Genomic DNA, 21,266 nt, shown 5'->3' with positions numbered 1-21,266 from the left:
TTTTCAGTAATGTCAAGGTAAAATGTGAAATGAGGGCCACTAAGGAAGAATAAAACTCATGAAAAGGAGATATTAGTTTCACAGGAATGCTTTTCTGAGCACAACTGACTAATCAATGACAATACACCTCCCATATGGAAACGAGCCCTCAAGTATATTGCAAATGCACATAGCATTACAGATTTTCTTTACTGATGACAAATTAACAAAGCACCTTCCTGAAATGAACTTAAAGGGACTACCCCAGGGGGTTTCAGTATGCCAAACATTTTACATATAGGAACTGTGCACTATGATGACACATATAGCAAATACTTGTTCACCACAATGTTAACTTCCATTTAACTTGCTCATGACTAACACAGACAATAGAGTTTCTGTGTATTTAGCACTCTGCATTTGTGAGACAGCAGAAAAAAGTTCACACTATGAAACACTTATGACAGACAACTCATTTTTATTTCTTGAACAAATAGATGCTTTGTAATACTGTATTTTTTAATAGTTGCAAGCAATTTCATTATATCATTCTGTCAAAGATACAGGACCCGAGCATACATAATTGAAGACAAAGGAAACTGAGAACACACTTGACAGAATTAACAGGTAAATGAAATCAGTAAATGCAACTGCCACATCCCTTCATTTGATGTCTGTGCTAACACATCTTCTAAAGTTCCAAGCACACAGCACACACCAGATAGAATATTTTTGAACAGCAAGTTTGTCTCAGTAATTCATATGGGTAACTAACACTTTATCATAATATATGAAATTCCTTTTAGGTGCTTTATTTTTGCATGCATGCACCACTCCTTATTGTGTCCCCCTTTTTAACAGAGTCTTTATTTGTTTTAAAGATCAAAGTAGATAAATTCAATACAAAGCTATGCAGCACAAGCAGCACCTGTTTCTGCTACCCACACACACTCTTTCACTCATTCCCCCGTCTGACCTCTCTCTGCAGGTGACTATGAGTGAACAGCTAGCTCTCTGTGAGACCTGAATGGGACATACACATGGGCAGATGCAGCAAATATTTTAATGTTTATTAATCTAAAAAGGAGCAAAGATTACAAAAATATAAGGAGTAGAAAACCTTAGACAAGTTAAAATACATACAATCTTTAGGCAAAGTTTGTTTTGGTCAGGCAGAATTTAGCTTATCAAATGTCAATCCAAAACAACAGGGTTATAAACTAAAAAAAATATTGTAGTAAATTTATACTAAAAGGTGACAATTACCCTTCTTTCCTAAGGCCACTGTACCACAGTAAATAGTCTCATTCAGTGCATTACAGCATCCTCATATGAGAGCAGTTTCACTCATGTGCTGCTGATACTAGAAAAATAACTTTATTTAATTTTTTAATGTATAAACTAAAGCAAATTTTCAGGTGTAGTTTTGATCACCATATTTTTGTTTTTTATTAAATTGTTCTTCAATAATTCCACTGATTTCACAAACCTGTGAAATCAAACAGAAAAACACAGAAATTAGGGCTCAAATGTAATGTATGTAAAAATAGGAGAAAAGGGAAAATTAATCCTTCACCGTGTTTTTATTTTGTAAGAGTTTTCTATTATGCTGAATTCACAGTTAAATAAGCAATGTGGATCAGTATGTTAGTGAATATCAATTTTTTTTCTGTTTCTAAATATTCAGAAGCAAACAACACTGTCCTTAGTTATACTATTTGTTCCAATTATTCCGTGCTTTTGAGGGTTTTTTTCTGCTACTTCTTTTTCAATAGGAGTAATAGATTGCAAAAAGTAGCCTGTGTTTCAAAAAACATTGAACATAATATGCACCTGTGATGAATCAGATAAGCTGAGATAGCGATGTTTTAATTTCTGCTTGTGTTCAGGTTGAAAACCTTCCCCAAAGCAAATGGAAATTTAGCTTTAAAAAATATTTTACAGATGCATAATGCAATGGACTGTTTTGCAAATGTTGCTGACTGGAACACAACCTGCCCTCTCTGTTGTTTGTATAAAATATAATGCTGTAACTGAACCTATTACACAGATCCAGTGAGAGAATCGAGGTTATGAACCGGAAATAAACACCACAACCTCATTTAATTGTACTGGTGAATGCATAAAGGTCTGTGTGTTACCTGAGAAGCCTCCACCTTGCCTTTTTTAAATACTGAAGGAAATCAGGCACAGCAGTTTCACTCCTTTTGAACATTAAATATGCGAGCCTTTTCTGGGAGATTTAAGAAACTTGGCAGGAACAAATTCTTTCCATTTTCTCCAGCTAATTAATTTAATACAATTGGAATAATTTTCATTTTGTCAGATGATAAGCCTGGACTTTGTACGTGATTCTGTATTGATAACCAACAAAGCAAGGCACATACCATGAAAACCTCTGCAACAACAAAAACAAATTAACCAAACAAACAAAACACAAGACAAAAAGCCTAGGAAACAGTAGCAACAGTTCTTATCCTTGATTACCTTTATATGGTTGGGGGCTTTTTGTCATTTATACCTAATGTTCAGCTGTTTTCCTTGGAGGTGCTTCTTTTAGCAGATATTCAAAGCTCTATCACAGTTTGATCTATAAGTAATGGACTTGTCTTATGGTGGGATAAAGAAAAGCAAATATGTGTGAGCCTGTTTCATTTGCAGATTCTTCTTGTGACTGTTACCCACAGAAGACCCAGGGACTGGTCTTATCTGGAGAAGTTAATTTAAGAAGTTAACCACATGTTAATGGCTTTGAGTTCATTGTGTCCCTTATTTTTTGCTTCTAACACTTGAAGCTCCTGGTTGCTAGGACAGAGCATTCAATTTCCTTTGTCACAGTTTGATGAATCTTTTTTACTTAAACATCTATCTACAGATATCATGCTATCTCTGAAGTCTCTGGTTGAATGCCTTTATGTGAGTGAGGCAAATTCCTAACAGGGTTTGCCAAATGCTGGTCATTTTTAATAATCTTCTGAAATCCACTGAGCAATCCCAATCTGTCTTAATGGAAAGACACCTAACCCACAGGTTTTTTTACTGATATTATGTGGAATAATTACTTTGCTACTTCTAAAGCATTCAAGAAATGGTCTACCCTTCTTTGTGACAGCATTATGCTGAGAGCTCACACTGAGATGATCTTCTATGACCATCTTAAATCCATTAGGTCACTGCTTTCCAGGACAAAGCCTCATTATTCTGCAGCAGAGACAGATATGTTTCTCTGGTGCCAGATATATTTCATTTGGTTTAAATATACTTCATCTGGTTATAATAAAGTGCATTTTACTGGAATCTGGCCATTATATCAGGGGATTCATATCATTTAATAACTTCAACTTGTCCTTCCCACCCATTATCCAAACCTATCAGACCCTAATGAGCCCCATTCATCTACATCTTCCCATTAGAAACTCAAGTTTTTGATTCCTCATTGAGCCAGCTTTCAATTTACCTAATGTGTGTCCTGATAATTCTCTAGGCCATTTTTTAAATTACAGTGTCATTTTTTATTACATTAAATGTCGTTGGGAATCCAAGTTTAGCATAATAAGGCAAGCTGTAGAAAAAGATATCTGTAGGTTTGGAAGCTTTACTGAAAAGAGCTTTCTGCACTAAAACAGGTTTTGAAATTTTTTTTTTACTCCCCGCAATGGAAAATTCCCTTCTCATACTAAATATTTAGTCCAATGTGAACTTTTCCAAAGTGAAACCAAATATTAGTCATATAAATAAAGCAATGTGTGTTAAAGACTTAATAAAATAAGTAGATTACAGCAGCTTTGGATTTAAGCACATCCATTCAAAAATAGGAAACTTGAGTCTAACTTCAACTTTCCCTAGCTGCATTTGAACTCACCACTCACTGTCCAAAAGTCATCTGACTTCTAGTAGAAATAATGTCAATCTCTACTTTTGTTTCACCATCAATAAATAATTAAATCCACGTGGGCAGGTTACCATGCTAGAAAATTATTCTCATCTACTTTCAGACTCAAAAAGCAGTTATATGAAGTGATGCAGCTTCAGCCACGAGTGTCACAAGAGATCCAGCCAAGACCATCCAATAGGCCTGGAGCAATTCTGTTTAAAGGAGCACAATCCCCTTTCTGGTGTCCTATTTCTGAAGAGGACATAGAACTGTCTCAAACCAAATATGTAGCCAAGCCAATGGCAGGCAGAATGAGAGACAACATATTTTCTTTAATAACCATAAGTGCATACTGGAGAAATTTAGTGACTAACTCATATCCCGAGCAGACAAAAGCTTTATGACACGCTTTGCAGAGTTTACATGGAAGGGAGAGATATGAATTTTTTACTGCAGTTTGTATTACCACTCTTGAAATATTAAATGAAAGAAAGACATCAATATCTCCAGAAGATTCATGAATTGGGATAAAAGTCTCCTAAAAGTTCACTTTTGGGACAGATTCACTTGTGAGACAAAAAAAAAAAAAAAGAAAAAAAAAGTGTGTATTTATAGTGAATTTATTATTCACTGAGAAAAACTGCCAACTACAACAATTATGTTCTTACTAACCAGACATATAATTGACTAACGTTTGAGTGATGCCTCATCAGCACCTTACTCTCTAGAGAAACCACATCTTGCCTTGTCCTAAACTCAAACCCACTGAAAGAGATGTTTCCAATGCTCTATCAGAGCAGAGCTCAAATACAAACAGCTGAATTTCAGTGACAGAAATGGAATGTGTTTGTGTAGATGTCATAAAGTTTGCAATCAACAGTTGCTCCTCCAACCCCTGATTCTGTCATTCTTACTCATACTGAGAAGCACCTGGCCCTAGCAAAAGCAAACTTTCACAGCAAAAGCACATTCTAGCAGTAGATTCTCCTTATTGTTAACTCTGGCCAAGCAATATTCCAAATCTTAGGAAAGCTTATTTGCATAATTAGGATAAATTGACTGTTTTGGCATGTGAATTTACTCAGTGCAAGGAACTTTACCCATGGACAAATACTGTATGGATTGGAATTTTACTAGAACACAGTCTGAATTTCTCAGTTTACAAAAAACCCAAAAGAATAAATGAGCTTTCATTCTTTTGGGTTTTTTCCTAGGCAGACGTGCAAATGGGAAAATGAAGGTTTTCTTCAACAACTGTTGAAGTCATCAGCAGAGTGTCTTTGACTGCAGAGCTTCAAGACCAGTGCAAGAATGAATGGAGTAGAAATCCCACTTATTCCTAATGAACATTTGATTTATCAGCAGTAGACCTTTCACAGTCAACCTTAGCAAAGAGTTTGCAGATGAAGAGCAGCAAAACATTTAAATTTCCTCCCACAGGTCAGAGGGCAAGAGTTCAAGACTTGCCCCAGATCAACTGAGCTAGAAATGAGCATCTAGTGCTCCTTTTGGCAAGTTGGAATGAAATGATAATAGCCACACAACTTTGTGTGCCATTAACTACAGAAACTGGCATGCCTTAAGCAGATTAGCACAAAGGAATGTTTTTGCACAGATGATCCTTAAGGGTGCCTTCCAGTCCTTAATGTTCTGTGGGTATATTTAATATGGATTAACCAAGTAGCAAGCTTTTCAAGAGTCTACTTCATTCACCTATCATGTCCATTTGCTAGACGGACTGACTGGAGGTTGGGACCCTTTATGTCCAAGGTTGTGTGACTTGGAGAAATCTGTTGTGTGGGTTACTTCTTGAGTTTGGCACCCAATAAAGCAGACTTAGTGTTTTGGGCAGCAAATCCTTGCCAAGACTACAGATGGCAGGCCAAATTATACCAAAAACTCTGTCTTTTGTCTTTTCAAGATTCTTGGAAGCTAGTTATACTTAGAAATTGCCAATCTTCAATCTTTGTAGGTCTTTTTCTCAAGGGAAAATTCAAGCACACTCTTGTCAGTCCCCCGAAAGGATGAATTTCTTCATAAAAGCTGTTTAAAAAATGTTCTGGTGGCAGTTCTTCTGTTTCTGTGCATCAGTACCCCATAAAGAGGAAAATCTATTCTTGCCAGCTCAAAGAACTTTCATCAAACTGAAGGATTATGCAAGTGGTAAATATTTTCTCCAGATCCCTCCTTTTTCCAAGAATGATCTCTATGCATTCTCTGAAAACTCTTCCCAGAGAATCAGCACACAAGCCAACTACTGAAGATAATAATGGGGAACTGTCTCCAGAATCACAGAGGAAGAACACACATGAGGTTCTGTCTAGAGACATTTTTAGTCCCTCTAAAAGAACACCACAGCTCCTTGATATTGGATCATACTGCCTTGAAAATTTTCATCTCTCATTGTGTAGAGAGTTTCAAAGGAGAACACATTTTGCAAGCAGAAGAGATTTTGTTTCTAAATTATAACAGCTCTTAAAATGCATGTCTTAATTCCTATTTTTAATAACAAAATGTACATTACAAGAGCAAATAATTATACACTATCTCTTTCTCTGACCTATGGCTACAAACATAATGAAGTGCACAAAGAGGAAAAGGAAAAGGTATGCTAAAAAAATCAACAAAGCTTCTTAAAAATATTTTTCTTTCCTTCTTTAACATAACAAATCTTTTAAGCCAGAATAATTTAAACTCTTTTATGTGAGTAGCTATTTGATTTAAAATGTTGTCATAATTAGTATGAAGGTTTAACAATTATTGACTTCTAGTTATCATTGGAACTTGTGGCTAAGGATACATTTTTAAAATGCTGTCAGAGAGCCTGGAGAATTTAGAATGTAAAGTCTGATTTACAAGAACTGAGAACCAAGATCTTATTTCCATAAGACGAGATATGTGCTGTTATATCTGTTTTGCAAATGATGTTTGTCAAGAGATGCTGAGATGCCAGTGACCCAGTTCAGTTCAGTTATCACTTACTTTGAAAATAGTCTCTCTAAACTCTTACATCTGAATACATTTGAAACTGTTCCCCTCTTATTTTTTTTTATTCTTTTTCTTCTAAAACTCTAACCAGACGATATAACTTTTAAAGAACTCAAGGTGACTCACACAGTTTCTCTTTCTGCATTGTTTTCCCACTACCAAAAACTAGCTTTACACCTGGCTGCTATTATCTCAAAGTAGTCAAAGAATGTGGTAAATATTATCCGCATGTAATTTATCAAAGGCTAAGTCAAAGAACAGGTGTTGCTATTGTAAAGATTAATTTTGCAGCTCTTCTGCTCAAACTCACAAATTATGGACTCCTGGGCCTTCTCAACACTAAATCACACAAAACATACCCGCACAGATTTATTACTTTGGGGGGAAAAATTATGTGTAATCTTGCCAGCTGGTCTACCTACAAGCAGTGGCATCAGCAAGTGTGCCAAAGCCCCTTGCTGGCTCCACTTTACAACCAGGAATTGGCAGCTTCTCTTTGTCAGCAGTGGCAGTTCTGCACTTTCTTGACAATGTCACTAGCACAAAAACTCAGAAAGGGATGTTACCATCCTTAGTTACTTTTAATAAAAATTTTCACTATTAGATTTCAGTTACAGGAGGTATTACTTTAATAAAACATTTCTGTTCTATCCCTTTAGTTATAGTAGTAGAAACAGTGATATGAGGGTGCACCAGCTAACTACACTGAGGTCAATATGGGTTCACAAAGGGAAAGTCCTGTTTAACTAACTTGATAGCTTTCTATGATAAGGTCATCCACCAGTGGGTGAATGGATGGATGGAGGGAAGTTGGTGGACACAGTTTTTCTGGATTTCAGTAATGCTTTTGATTCTGTCCCCCACAGCATCCTTCAGGACAACTTGTCCAGCTGTGGGAGGAGTGGCTGCAGGCTGTGCTGGTTGAAGAACTGGCTGAAGGGCAGAGCTCAAATGGGGCCACTGGTCACCAGGGGTGTTCCCCAGGGATCAATTCTAGGGCCAGTTCTGGTCAATACATTTACCAACAACCTGCAGGCAGGAGTTGAATCCACCATTAGAACATTTGCTGATGATCCCAAACTGGAAGGTGCTGCTGACTCTTTGGAGGGACAAGAGGCTTTGCAGACAGATCTACACAGACTGGAACACTGGACAGTGATTAATAGCATGAAGTTTAACAAGTCAAAACACCAGATTCTGCAGCTGGGATAGGCTAATATCAAGCAAATGTATAAACTTGGAGAGGAGTGGCTGGAGAGCCTCTCTGCAGAAATGGATCTGGAGGTGCTGGGTGGCAGCAGGCACAGCAAGAATCAGCAGCATGTCCTGGAAGCCAACAGGACAAACCCCATCCTGGGGTGCATCAAATACAGAATCACCAGTTGCTCTGGTGACTTTCCCACTGTGTAGAGCACTGGTGCAGCCTCACCTGGAGCACTGTGTGAAATTCTGGGCACCACAATTTAAGAAGGATGTGAAGGCCCTTGAGTGGGTCCAGATAAGGGAAACAAAGCTGGTGAGAGGGCTGGAAGGAATGACCTGTAAGGGGCAGCTAACGATTTTGGGCTTGTCTAGTTTGGAGAAAATGAAGCTGAGGACTGACTTCACTTCACAGCTTCCTGAGGAGGGCATGTGGAGAGAGAGGCACTGATCTCTTCTCCCTGGTATTCAGCGACAGAACACAAAGTAATGGCTCAAAGCTGTGCCAGGAGAGATTCAGACTGACATCAGGAGCATTCCTTTACTGAGAGGGTGAATGACTGAACAGGCTTCTGAGGGAGACGGTCAATTGCTCAAGTCTGTCACTGTTGAAGAGGCTTTTGGACATTGACCTTAACAACACGCTTTTAATATTTAACTCACCACTCTGTTTTTTGGGCAATGACAATGACCTATAATATTCTTGGAATATTATAGGAAAGGATTTTTGGTGCTCACAAGTCCTCACACCCACACAATTCCAGTACAGCAGCTATACAAGATCAGGGTGTGTATCTGATATGTCTTGGAGCATCAGTCTCCCTGGTCACATAATTAGCATCAGTCTGTGTGTGCACAGCCAGTCCTACCAATGTTTGTGGGACTGCAAATTCATTAAAATAAATACTGAGGAAAAATTGCATATACATAAAAGGCAGGTCCCAGAGTCTCCCTTGAGCCACCTAAGGTGAGCTTCAGCTCAAAGGCAGCTGAAAGGCTCTGGTGCAAGTCAAACTGGACTTACAGCCTTGGACTAAAATCAGATGGATGCACAGAATCTCATTGTAACATTTTACTAGTGTTCAAAAAGACCTGCACATGCTCTTTAGGATCCCACTGTGTAAATTTAAATTTTAGTCAAACTCTGGGCTATGTATGAATTCGTGAAACTGATGTATGAGTAAAAAACCAATTCTTTAAAGTGACATACTTAAAAAAAAATTTGTTTATCTGGCATGTTTCTTATGAATCCTTAATCCCTTACAGAACTGTTCCCATCTGTAAAGAAAACATCTTTTTCATATGTTAACACTTGATGTTTAAACCAGTATTGATTTTTCTAAACATGCTGATTAAATCACCTGTTCTCTTTCAAGTACATCACCTAAAATATGTTAGGAAGCAGTTTGCATATTCACCCTTCCAGATCACAAAACTACTGTGAATTAAGAGAGATAATGTGAAACAGTAAGATCATTTACAGGTACCTTGTAGGCAGGGAGAATTTGCTACAATTTGAAAATATTGCAATTTATAGCCTGTTACTTGTTCTGCCATTTAGGCTCTGATCCTGCTGACCCTCACTTCCATGATTAGACAAGTACTTCGAAGAGTGTAGGATATTAAGGATTACTGGTATGATTAAGAACTTTTATTTATACAGATGAATTACAAAGAATGTAAGCAAAATAGAGATAATTGAGTGTCAGACCTAAGGAGGGAGGCTCTACTTTTCAGACCTGCAGATTTTACTTTGCTTTTTTTTTTTGCTGGTGAATACAGATTTATGAAACAGATTATCTATTTCAAGTTCACGTTATTTTCTGGAACAGCTACTTTAACACATCAGGACAAATTGTTTCACTTAGCTTAAGTAAAACATGTTCTGTCATCATTTTGTCATTGTTCAGTGACTACAGGAAAGCTTCTGCAGATCAATCCTAGAAGGTTCAGCCTTCAGACAAATAAGTTATTGGTACTTGTGAAAAAAGCTCTTGAGAGCAGGTATGACATCTCCACAGTATTTGAAGATACAGAAAATAGAAGTAAAGGTGAGGTGTTTTGACATATTATCTGGTCCTTACACATATACTTACATTTGTCTTGGTCAGCTTCCACTCCTTCACTTTCTGTGTCACTCGGCAATATCCAAGGTTGATGAGCAAGTTGAAGCTGTTGTAAGAATTCATCCTGCCACAAACAGATCTATTTTAGATAAAATGACAGACAATTGTTCTGTATAAATGAAGACTGAAGCAAACACTAGCCTCAATTAACTAGAGAGGAGAAAGCCTTTAAAAACAAATAAACAACTTGCTGTGAAATAAAACCAAAATGTAGAGGATGTGCAGGCTCCTTGGAAATGTTTTTAATCTATTCAGTAAAACAAAAAAAATCCAAAAAAACCAAACCCAAAACAAACAAAATCCCCCCCAAAAACCAAACAAATAAAAATCCACAAAATCCCCAAAAACCAAAACAAAACCAAAAGCAAACAAACAAGACAAATAAAGAAACAACAAAAACAACAAAAAAAAATAAAACACAAACACATCAAAATGAAGGGGTTTATTTCACTGTCTCTCCACTATAAATACAGATATGCAAGACAAATACATACTCATCCTGGAAATGCAGTGACAAGACAAAATAGCAGATATTACAGCTAACCCTGCTGGTTTTGGACTGCATTGACATTTCAAGTGCAATTTGCTTAAGCGAGGCTTTGATCTGTCAAAATTTTCACTGTTTCTAGTCTAATAAGTACAAGAACCTGAAACCTGATTTAGAACTTATGGTTTTGCTGCACAGGGAGAAGGCTTAGGAAGAAAAAATGTTATGGAAACTTTTGTCTCTAAGATACCATTAAAACATCAAAATCCAAATGTTTGACATGTTAAATGTAAAAAATCAAAATATAAATGTTTTACATGGTTAAAAATGCATATGCAGCTGAATATAGCTTTTGAAAATGTTTTAAAATTGCCTACTTTTTAATATAATGTATACATGTATGCGTATAAGAATATTTTTCCATGCAGGCACACGCATATGTATGTGAATAGGTATACAAACAGACATATAAAATACTTTGACACATTCCTTTGAAATATTAGTGGGGAGAGATGAGACTGGAATGCACAGTTTTATTTTCAAAGGTAGTTCAAACATGCAAGTTTAGTCTATAAAAGAAAACTTTAACCTTGGCCAGATATCATAAAATCACTGGCCAGATTTTTATAAGTTCTTGAAAAAAAAAGGGGGGTAATAACCCTGTTTTGTGTTATATCAGCTGAAATGAGAATCTACATATTTAAAGTTAAATTGTATTGCAACATAAATTTTATTCTTAGGCTATCTGATTTAAATACAGAATCCAGGCTTGTTTAAATCAGTTTTGGGAGACTGAAGGCTGCTCAATCAAGATCTAGCTCGCTGGGAGTAAATTATTAATTCTGTCAGTAACGTACTAAAAATTCACAAACTGCTGCCATGGGCCAGCAGTAAATTCAGGCAGGAGCTCCAGGCCTCACTCATGTATGGCCATTTCCAATGTGCTGTGCTGGAGAAGGTTACTGACTACAACACTGAACGTGTTTTGCTTCAAGGAACAGGAGTCTTGCAGTAGGGATGAGTGACTCTCACACTGATCCACACACTTTTTAATCTTCCAAAAACACAGAGCAAAGTCCTGAGCCAGGCAGTGGAACAGAATGAGAGTATCTGACCAAAAAGAGAGTCCTCATCACAAGTTATGCTCTATACTCCAGTAAATTGAAGTAAAAATTTTATTAATCAAGGCTATATTCAAATAAGACAAAGTTTCCTGCTCTCAACAATGACAGACTAGTAAGACTAATAAGGATTGCTGAATACCACTTTAAATTATCTGAATAAATGAAATTATTGCAAAATTTCTTCTGTTCAGAAAATGATATGGCAAACAAGGGAGTCAGTGGTATTTTCATCTCAACAGCTATTGACAAGTATCACAGAATTGTGTCACTTTAATGGAATCCATCCTAAGAGATAAGCAGGGTTCAACATTCCTTTGCCAATTTATACAAAACACCAAAGGATTAGGAACATGCATAAAAGTATCTCTGCCAAAGGATTTGGAACCCTGATTTATTACCTTTATAGAGATAATAAAACTATTTCTCTAGGTAGCATTTCTTTGCTATAATTCAATTCAGCCCTGAACAGAGCTGATAAAAAACCACACCTGTTAGAACTTAGTAATATTATGTGTGCCAGGAGGCAGAAACTTGTCCACAAAATCTCAGATCATTATAAGTGTTGAGCATTAAAAAACCCCAAAACATTCTTAACAGCTGATATGTTGAGTACTTGCCAAATCATTTAAGATTTGTGCTATAACAAGATTGAACCACCCATGCTGCAGCATGAACTTTACTAAAGCTTAAGAAGTTTGAATTGTATTTATTAGTAATATTTTTCTATTTAGACTTGTTATGTTACTTTGAAACACATTACAATCTAGGAAGCATACATAAGGCATTGAGAGATATGTTAAAATTCCCAACAAATAAGCAAGTAAATAAATAAGTATATCAAGCTCCTTAGGGTAAAACATGCTCCTGGCACCCAGTAGTCACATTCTTTTCAACTGACTTATTCTCATCAAATATATATCAACATTCTACTGATTAATTCCATTAACATACCTAAAAGTAAGGAAGCAGAGTTATTTGCAAAAAAATTTATCATAGTATCTTCCATAGGATTGGCAATATAACCACAGTGTATTTACATCCAGTAAAAATTCCCAGTTGAGACCATAAGGCTAATAAGAATAAAGGTAATGTCCCCTCTTTTATTTTACTGGTTTTATACAGGAAGAGGATACAAAACCTACAATGAAAGTTGCAAAATAAATTACAGTATCAGCCTTGAGTTTTATGTTGGTGATCTGTAATAGTACAAAGACAGGCAGGGCTCTTGTTCTCCTACCCCAAACCATCTCTGCCTTTTTAAAATATATCTCCATGGTCAGAGACAAGCTGTGACACAAGAAAGTGAAATCATATGGCCACAAATGGGAGGAAATGTCTAACACGGCAAAAAATGTCACAGAGCAGACGTATTTCCTGGGTATGTTCTGTCTAAATCCACTTCTCTAAGTGACCAGGAACTTCAGTGGGCAAAAGACAGCTTGAAAGCTGCTAGTATAACACCTCAAAAATGAGGCTGGGAGTGGCAGATTGGCCAGATCTTCATCAGCTACTTTCTGATATCCATGGGCCTTCACAACCTGGTCTTCAGTATGAATGTGTCATACCAGCAGCTTTCCCTTTGGAAGCAGAGCTAGTCCCAAGCTGAGTTTCCATTATGTCAAAGGTCACTTGTGCATGTCAGAAAGGATAAATAGGGTCTGAGCTGGGTCACTAGCAGCCAAGGTACTATTGTACCCAGTGAGCAAAGAGAAAGAAAAGAATTTGTCACTTCTAGAAGGGATTTTAACAGAGGATAAGATCCTGCATAGAAATGCTGAGGTTTAACATCAGCTTTACAGTGGATTGCTGGCTGAATCTGGACATGCTATTCTAACTGGAAAATAGCATAATAATATTGCTCACTTCCTAAAATTCTTGAGACAAATATATACATATATTAAAAGTATAACAGGACACTTACTGTGAGAGCTATCAGCAAACAGAAGTAACAAGACACAGCAAATTAAATGGAACTCTTGCTTATTATTACCATAACTACAGAAAGGCTCTGGAAGAAAGCATTTTTAATCGTCTGCCTTTTTACAGGAAAGATCAAAAGTGGTGGGCAGACTGGATATCTCTCACACATTACATACACATAGTTTCAGAAGCATATACAATAATTTTACTTGGCATCACATGACTGAGAATCACTTAAGAACAAGACTGCCTAAAAAAGAAGAAAAAGAGGGGTGAAGAATTTAGTCGGAGACAATAAACCCCTTCATTTCTTCTGAACATATTTTAGTTAAAAATTAATTTCAATTCTCATTTTCTGGTATGAGAGGAAATTCTACCACACAAACACATCCCATACTTCAAAAGAGAACAGAAAGTGATTTTTTTTTGGTAAAAAAAAAATTGTTAAAATTAAGTGTCTTTCTTTTTTTTTTTAATGGGAAATGTGGCTTGAAAATATATCAACTGGCAGTAAAGACACTTTCAGGAGAACTGCAGTCACCTTCAGTCCTCATGTCTTTAATCTGGATATTCAATGCTAAGTGAAGAAACAGCTCAAGTGATGGGATTAGCGCACTGCCATTCAAACACCAAAATAAAGAGTATTTATTTCACCACCAAATTGAAGTAAGATTTCTTCCCCAAATTCTAGAATAATCTGTGCCTTATTTCCTTTCCTTCACAACAAATAATGGACGTAATATAATTAATTGAAGAGTTATACTAAATATTTAATCTCTATTTTTTCTAAAAGCAACCCTAGGCAACACTATCATAAACAACATTTGAAATTTCCTTTGGAAGTCATGAGACTGATAACACATTGTATCAAGTGTCACATCACACAGATTATTAAAACAGATGATACTCCTCAGAGACAATCTAAAAGTATGATATTATTTTTAGTCTTGGAGAAAAGGTCTCCAGATTTTGACAAATGGATTACAAAGAGATTGGTAATAATGGTGGGAACCAACATATTCCACCACTAAAAAATCAGCAGTCTAGACACATAGTTCCTTCTCAAGTCAGTATAGAAGGACTGGCATATCCTGAGAAAAGACTCACCTTTGTAAGGCATGTATAGAGATAGACAGCAGGGGTTTTCTTTCACAGGTGCTTTTATTTTCACTGCCCACACACTGAAGTTATCTTTAAGGCAGCTAAGGTTAGCAGAGGAGAATCCTACTCAGAATTTACAAGGTACTTTAACTTTTTCTTTTGTTTTGTTTTAAACAAAGACTAGTCCTATAAAGCCAATAATATGTGACAGGAAATTTTTATGCTGTAAATTAGCCTAGTTAGCATGCATATAGTATTAGACAGTGATTCAACAATGTTGGACATTTTCTCTTGCAATTCAGTTTGGTGCTTGGGAAAAACCTGTCCTTTCAGTGATGCCTAACTAATCATTCAAATTGCCCAAAAATATGAAATAAAAAGTAGATCGAGAAAATATCATGCACTGTCAGTGCAGCAGGAGAAAAAAACATCATGGATCATAAAGATTAGATAAAGTTTTTTTAATATTCCAGAGATATGCACCTGTTAGAAACTGTAATGCTAATAAAACTGCTACGCATTGTACAGGCAAAGCCCTACTGAGCTCATGGTAAATTTGGGGCACACAAGTGTTTCAGTATGATTTCTGTAATAATACTGACATTCTCTAATGAGTACCTCTGAAAGCTGAGGAGTATTTCCTTGCTAATTTTCTGATCATTCTATTTCAAGTTCTTTTCAGCACAGTAGGTTACATTAGGTATACTGATGTTATTTGAACATAAAATGCAATCAAGTCTTGGCATTATTAAACATAGCAAAAACATTAAATCGAAAATCTTACTTCTGATAAACTGTTTCTCTGAGTAGTGACAGTTCCAACAACATCTCCACTCACTTGCACAGAAAGCCCTGAAGCAGCACTGAGGGTCCTCCCCATTTGGCTCTTGGATGACAAAGATCTGCTTCTTTGCATGCTAATAATGCCTTCCCTATTTCCTTGGTTGCTAGGGGTAAGAGGCCGTGACAACAAGCTATTTGGGGTCATAGGTCTGCTCCCTGGAGCTGCTGGCCTCTTGGTTTGTGCACTGCTGTTTGTGACACTGGAGACCTGTGTTCTGCTGTTAGTGGGCAGCGGTGGCGATTTGCTTCCTTGGAGCTGAACATTCTTCCCTGTCGGAGTTGGCACCTGAGGCCTTGGGGTTGGGCCCTGTGCAGCTTGAAGAGCACCTTGGTGGTCAGAGGTAACTACACTGGGATGCTGGACACCAGGGCTTCTTGAGAGCCTTGCTTCTTCCCACAGTGCGAGGTCCTTCTCAATGTCTGTGCACACACACATGAACAAATGGAAAAGAAAGAAACTCACTGTCTGTTTCTCTCTGGTTTAAAACTCTCAATGATTTTCTCCAATGTCAGTGAAAACCTGAACCTGTGCAGAGAAAATCTATTCATGCTTAAAATACAAGGCATCAGAATTAACAGTGCAAATGTTTGGCAAGCATTTGCCTAAAGTTTATTTACATTTGATTCACTGCAAACACAGCTACTCTGCAGCAATGAAATATTACCTCTTCATTGACTATCAACACAACCTATAAAAATTCCTCTTGTGTCATCAAAATTATGTCTCCTGTGGCTTTTGCACAGTTACTGCAAAATCAAGATTAGTAGCAAACCAAGATAGACCAGTGATGTAAACATGCCATCCTCAGCTGCAATCAAAACTGGCTCAAGGCAAAACTTTTGCTTCTGGCCCTGCTGTCTACTGCCCAAACAAAACTCTGAGGGAAGTAACAATTGAACTCTGGCATGTCTGGATTTGTGATCCTGTTTGAACCTGAATCTTGTGCTCTGGCCTGCCATCAGTGCCGCAGCAGGTGATGGGGTCATGATGTCCAGAGCCCAAGGAGAAAAGGTGACAGCCATTGAAGAGTCCACCCCCTACCTTGCACACAGCCATAAGAAATAGGATCTCTTTTAAAACCACAACAGGTTAAGGACAGTGAATCAAAAGTGTTTCCTGAAATAATTTAAATCATATTAATGCTTCTAATGAATTAAATCAGAATACAGCCATCAAACTCAGGCGAGGGTAGCTGGAATTTAGGTTAGCATTGATAATATATTGAAAGTCCTTGCAAGTGCAAATGTAGAGCTTAAGAAACAATTTAATCAAGTTTATTTTATCTTACACTACTCTTATGAATTTTCACTTTCACTGGCATGTACTCTACTGTACTTGATTTTCGTAGAGACAACTGATTATCTTTAAAATAGCAATGCCATTTCCCATTAACAAGTCACAGTCCCAGAAGCTGTAAGGTAGCAAGGCTCTACTGATTTAAACATCCATTAAGTCAGCTTGTCTAAAATAAGCATTTCGCTTTTTGTATTTTACAACAATTATTTCAGATTCTAACTGTCCTAAAAGAAACAGATTCTAAACTGCGTATTGGAAACTGAGATTTTTTTTCACTTGTGTTTACCAGTAGGTATAAAAGGAATGTTGTGTGTCAAGTAATTAAAGATGTGCTTCCTTTATCATCAACATATTTTATAAGATCTTGAAAACAGGAAATAAGCCATGCCAATTTCACGTTACTAGTCTAATACAAACTATTGCACACAATTCTAATGCTATTACTAGAAAAATTAATAAAATGGAAATAGTTGTGAAAGCCTCAGATAAAAGTGTCTCTCAACTTTTTAAGGATTAAATATTTTACTGTTAGCAAATTTCAAAATATAGTCAATATTTCTAGCACACAGTTAAGAACATTTATAATTGACCCCTTAAAATTAATTCTTTCTATTTTGAAATTACTACATCTTGAACTACTCCTCGATTATGTTTTCAGTTTGGAACTTCATGGAATCAGAGAATGGTTTGGGCTGGAAGAAACCTTAAAGGCCACCTGGTTCCAAACCCACTGGTTATAGGCAGGACTGCCTCCCACTAAATCATGTTGCTCAGAGCTCCATCCCACCTGGCCTTGAGCACTGTTAGGGACAAGACGTCCAAAGCTTCTCTGGGAAACCTGCTCCAGTGCCTCACCACCCACACAGTCAAGAATTTCTTCTCAACATTTAATCTAAATCTCTCCTCTTTTAGTTTAAAGCCTTTATTCCTTGTCCTATCACTACATACCCGTATAAAAACTGTCTCTCCAGCTCTCTTGCAGGCCCCTTTAGGTACTGGAAGGCCACAATTATCTCTCCCTGTAGCCTTCACTTCTACAGGCCAAACACCCCAAATCTCTCAGGCTGTGAGAGATGCTCCAGCCCCCTGAGCATCTTCATGGCCTCCTCTGGACCTGCTCAAACAGGTCTACATCCTTTTTACCTTGGGGGCCCCAGAGCTGAATGCAGCACTCAGGTGGGGTCTCATGAGTGTGGAGTAGTGAATCACAGAATCACAGAATCTTCTTAATTGCAAGGGAACCACAACGATTATCAAGTCAAACTCTTCAGTTTGGCCAATATGAGGATCAAACTTCGATGGTGACCTTGAGTGTTACTAGCACCAGGATCTGACCAACTGAGCTGATCTTAGAGGGGGAAGAAGCAGCTCCCTTAACCTGCTCCCTGCTCCTCTTCTGGTGCAGAATGTGTAAGATGCCTGGCAAAAAATCAGGGGCCAATAAATGATACTGCGGGCTACTGATTTAAACCAAATGAAGAATATGGTCTTGTAAAAAACCAGCCTAGTCTATTTCTTTGCAAAATTACAGAAGTCCAACTTGCCTGTAGAGTGAATTCAGTATGCTAAAAAATAGTATGACTATTGAATGATTTAATAGAGTTAAATAAATATTATATGCTGGCTCATGTTTCCTTAATTTCATATAGCAATCAAGCCTGCAGATAAACCAATTATAATAATTTCTATACACATAATTAACATGTTTCCATAGCATAATTACTCAGTTTTATTTACACATGTTCTGTTTGATTTTGCTTTAATATAAGCTTTACAGCCAGAAAGAAAAAAAGGTCATACATTCCCAGCTTTGCAGTATTATCTGATCCATATTAAATAACACAATTGAATTATGACTTAGGATTTTTAAAAATCCTTGTTGTGGTCATTTAAAGGAAAATAAAATGCAACAGAGCAACACAAAGGCATTTTGCTTTCAAATAAAAGAATATACAGAATAAGGATATGATTCATATGCATTTATAAACTGTTTATTTTTTTAACAGTTCTTCTTTTGATAAAATATTTTCCAGAAGTATATGAAGACCACAAAATCAGTGCAACACACCAAATTGGCAAGATACTGGAATATACTACTAAGAAAATAATAATCTCCATTTGCTCGTGATATAAAGCAGCCATAATAGCATAAGAGCCTGGATTTTAGACAAAAAAAGATAAGAGCCATATGTAGGGAAGGAAAATTGCTCCAGTATCTGATTTTGTAAAACTGCTGCTTTCAAATGTCAAGGTACTGAGGCAGTTGCTGGCAATTGGTGCTAGCTCCTAATTTAGGCACAGGCACCAAATTATGCCTTATGTTAGGAGTGATTTTTATCCAGCACATTGTCCATAAGGGAAGGCCAGGCCCCTCAAGAAGGTGCATGTGAGACAGTGGGCCATATTTCATCATTACACAGGTAATCCAAGTCATAGCTCAGGCATCTAAATTACTGCCTAGATAGGCAGCCATTCCATGGAATTAATAGGTTCCATTGCACTTGCTAAGAGAACTGAAACAAGAGACTTGCTGATATCACAGACACTTGAACTTTTGCAAATGTACAAGATAAATGAGGCTAAGCAAAACCACAGCATTATTATCTGAGGTACTCTGAACTGATTATTCACGGAAATTACGTTATTCTTGTCTTTGAGGGGAGTAATTGTCTCAAGTACCACTGGTGTTATAACAGGGCATGAATTATTCAGAATACAATAGTCCAATGTTTAATAATTGGGCTGTTTTCATGTGAAATTCTCAGTCAGACAAAAATTACTGAATAGTAGAATGGCTGAACCTCATGTAACAACAGCTTTACTGAAATATCAGGCCCAAAGTCAAATGACAGGAACAGCACAGATGTGAGAGAGAAAATCTTGTGGGTCACACAACTACAAAAGGAATCTCAGAGATTAAGTAAAGGTACCTTGTTACTTTACAGTCAATTAAGTATTTAAAATTGCATATTCTATTGAATATTGTAGTTATTACTGTCAGCTTTGCCAAGGGACTGCATTTTCCACAGCATAATACATGCAAGAACAGCTCGTATGACCATGGAAGTGAGACCAGTTAGGACATAAATCAAAGCAGGGAGATCTTCACCAAACTCCTCCTGAGTGACAACATTAGGGAAAACAAGTGATACTTCAGTACCAGGGCCCTTGGGGTACACAGGTCCCTGCTATGCTACAAAAACCATTTTAGGGCCCTTGGGGTACACAGGTCCCTGCTATGCTACAAAAACCATTTTTGCTGCTCTCCTCATTCCCACTAGATGTTCCTGGGAGTTTCAGTTTAGAGAGAGGGCTCATGGATTTATAAATCTATTTTGGCAGTGGCTGCAGCTCTAATAGCTGTAAGCATTATGAACCTATAAAAAAAAATAGAATTACAGCATCTCTACTGTCTGACACAAAACCCACCTAAAAAGGCTTCATTTGCATATATTGTAATTTTTAGTTCGTGCTCCATTATGAGCAAAACCTATTCCTAAAAAGCTTCCCTCACTGTCCTTATAGCTTTGTCATCTGCCTCGACCTCAGCTGCAACACCCCCTTTCTAAAGAGGATACTTTAGCTTTCTCACCATTGTTATTGGCAAGATAAATATTCAAAGTATTTTAAAATATCACACCAAAAGCGCTCTCTGCCTCATTCTCTAAATAACTTAGAAGAATGATCAAATAAATTTCGTTTCTACCTTCATTTTATATATACAGTCTTTTATGTCCCAGTGAAGCATTACTTTTCATAGAATTAGCCTATGAAGCTTTCACCATATGACAAACAGCATGCATAACGTAGGACTACCATAATATAGGTCTATGTCATACCTTTTAATGAAAGCTGAAGATAGAAAACATGGGTTACAAAGAAGAACAGATTGCAAGCTAAATTTTAGAATATTCCTCATTAATTTTAATTAAGCTCTGAAACATCTCTTTACCAAAAACCTCATGCTTTTTTTTTTTACTTTTCAGAAATGGTTACTCCATCAGAGATGTTGCAGATGTTCCAAGACACACAAACTAACAGAGTTCACTCAGCCAGAATTCTCATGAACAAGGCAAGTTTTTCCTGCAAAGCAATCTGTTCTCCAGTTAAAGATCCTCTGCAGCCTGCTTTTAAAGACTATTTAACAGTAAGTAAAACATCAGTACCTCCTTATTGCATAAGTCAGGGTGAAACATGAAAACAAAAGGAAGGTGCATCATTTGCTTCAGACCACAGTATATTTAACATGGTTTAATTACTGTTTAAGTAGTGTACTTACAGCGATTACAGTAAAGTTCATTACATCTACAAATAAAACACCAACTGT

The 21,266-nt window shown here is 37.0% G+C and overlaps 1 protein-coding gene across 3 annotated transcripts in view; it reads right to left on the bottom strand.

Annotated features, from left to right (window-relative positions):
• Positions 1-437: 437 nt before the first annotated feature.
• Positions 438-21,266, bottom strand: part of C1H8orf34 (chromosome 1 C8orf34 homolog) — a 150,337-nt gene continuing 129,508 nt past the window's right edge. For all 3 annotated transcript variants that reach the window (XM_036400626.2, XM_036400640.2, XM_036400632.1), the window contains 3 exons: positions 15,584-16,062; positions 10,138-10,231; positions 438-1,468 (listed from right to left, as the gene is read on the bottom strand). In XM_036400626.2, coding sequence (XP_036256519.1) covers positions 1,461-1,468; positions 10,138-10,231; positions 15,584-16,062 — 581 coding nt within the window. In that variant the 3' untranslated portion in view covers positions 438-1,460. The remainder of the gene's footprint in view (positions 1,469-10,137; positions 10,232-15,583; positions 16,063-21,266) is intronic.

The sequence above is a fragment of the Molothrus ater genome, chromosome 1 (genome assembly GCF_012460135.2).
Source record: "Molothrus ater isolate BHLD 08-10-18 breed brown headed cowbird chromosome 1, BPBGC_Mater_1.1, whole genome shotgun sequence".
Taxonomy (NCBI): Eukaryota; Metazoa; Chordata; class Aves; order Passeriformes; family Icteridae; genus Molothrus; species Molothrus ater.
The sequence above is the reverse complement of the archived record's forward strand: the minus strand, read 5'-3'. Positions and strand labels throughout refer to the sequence as shown.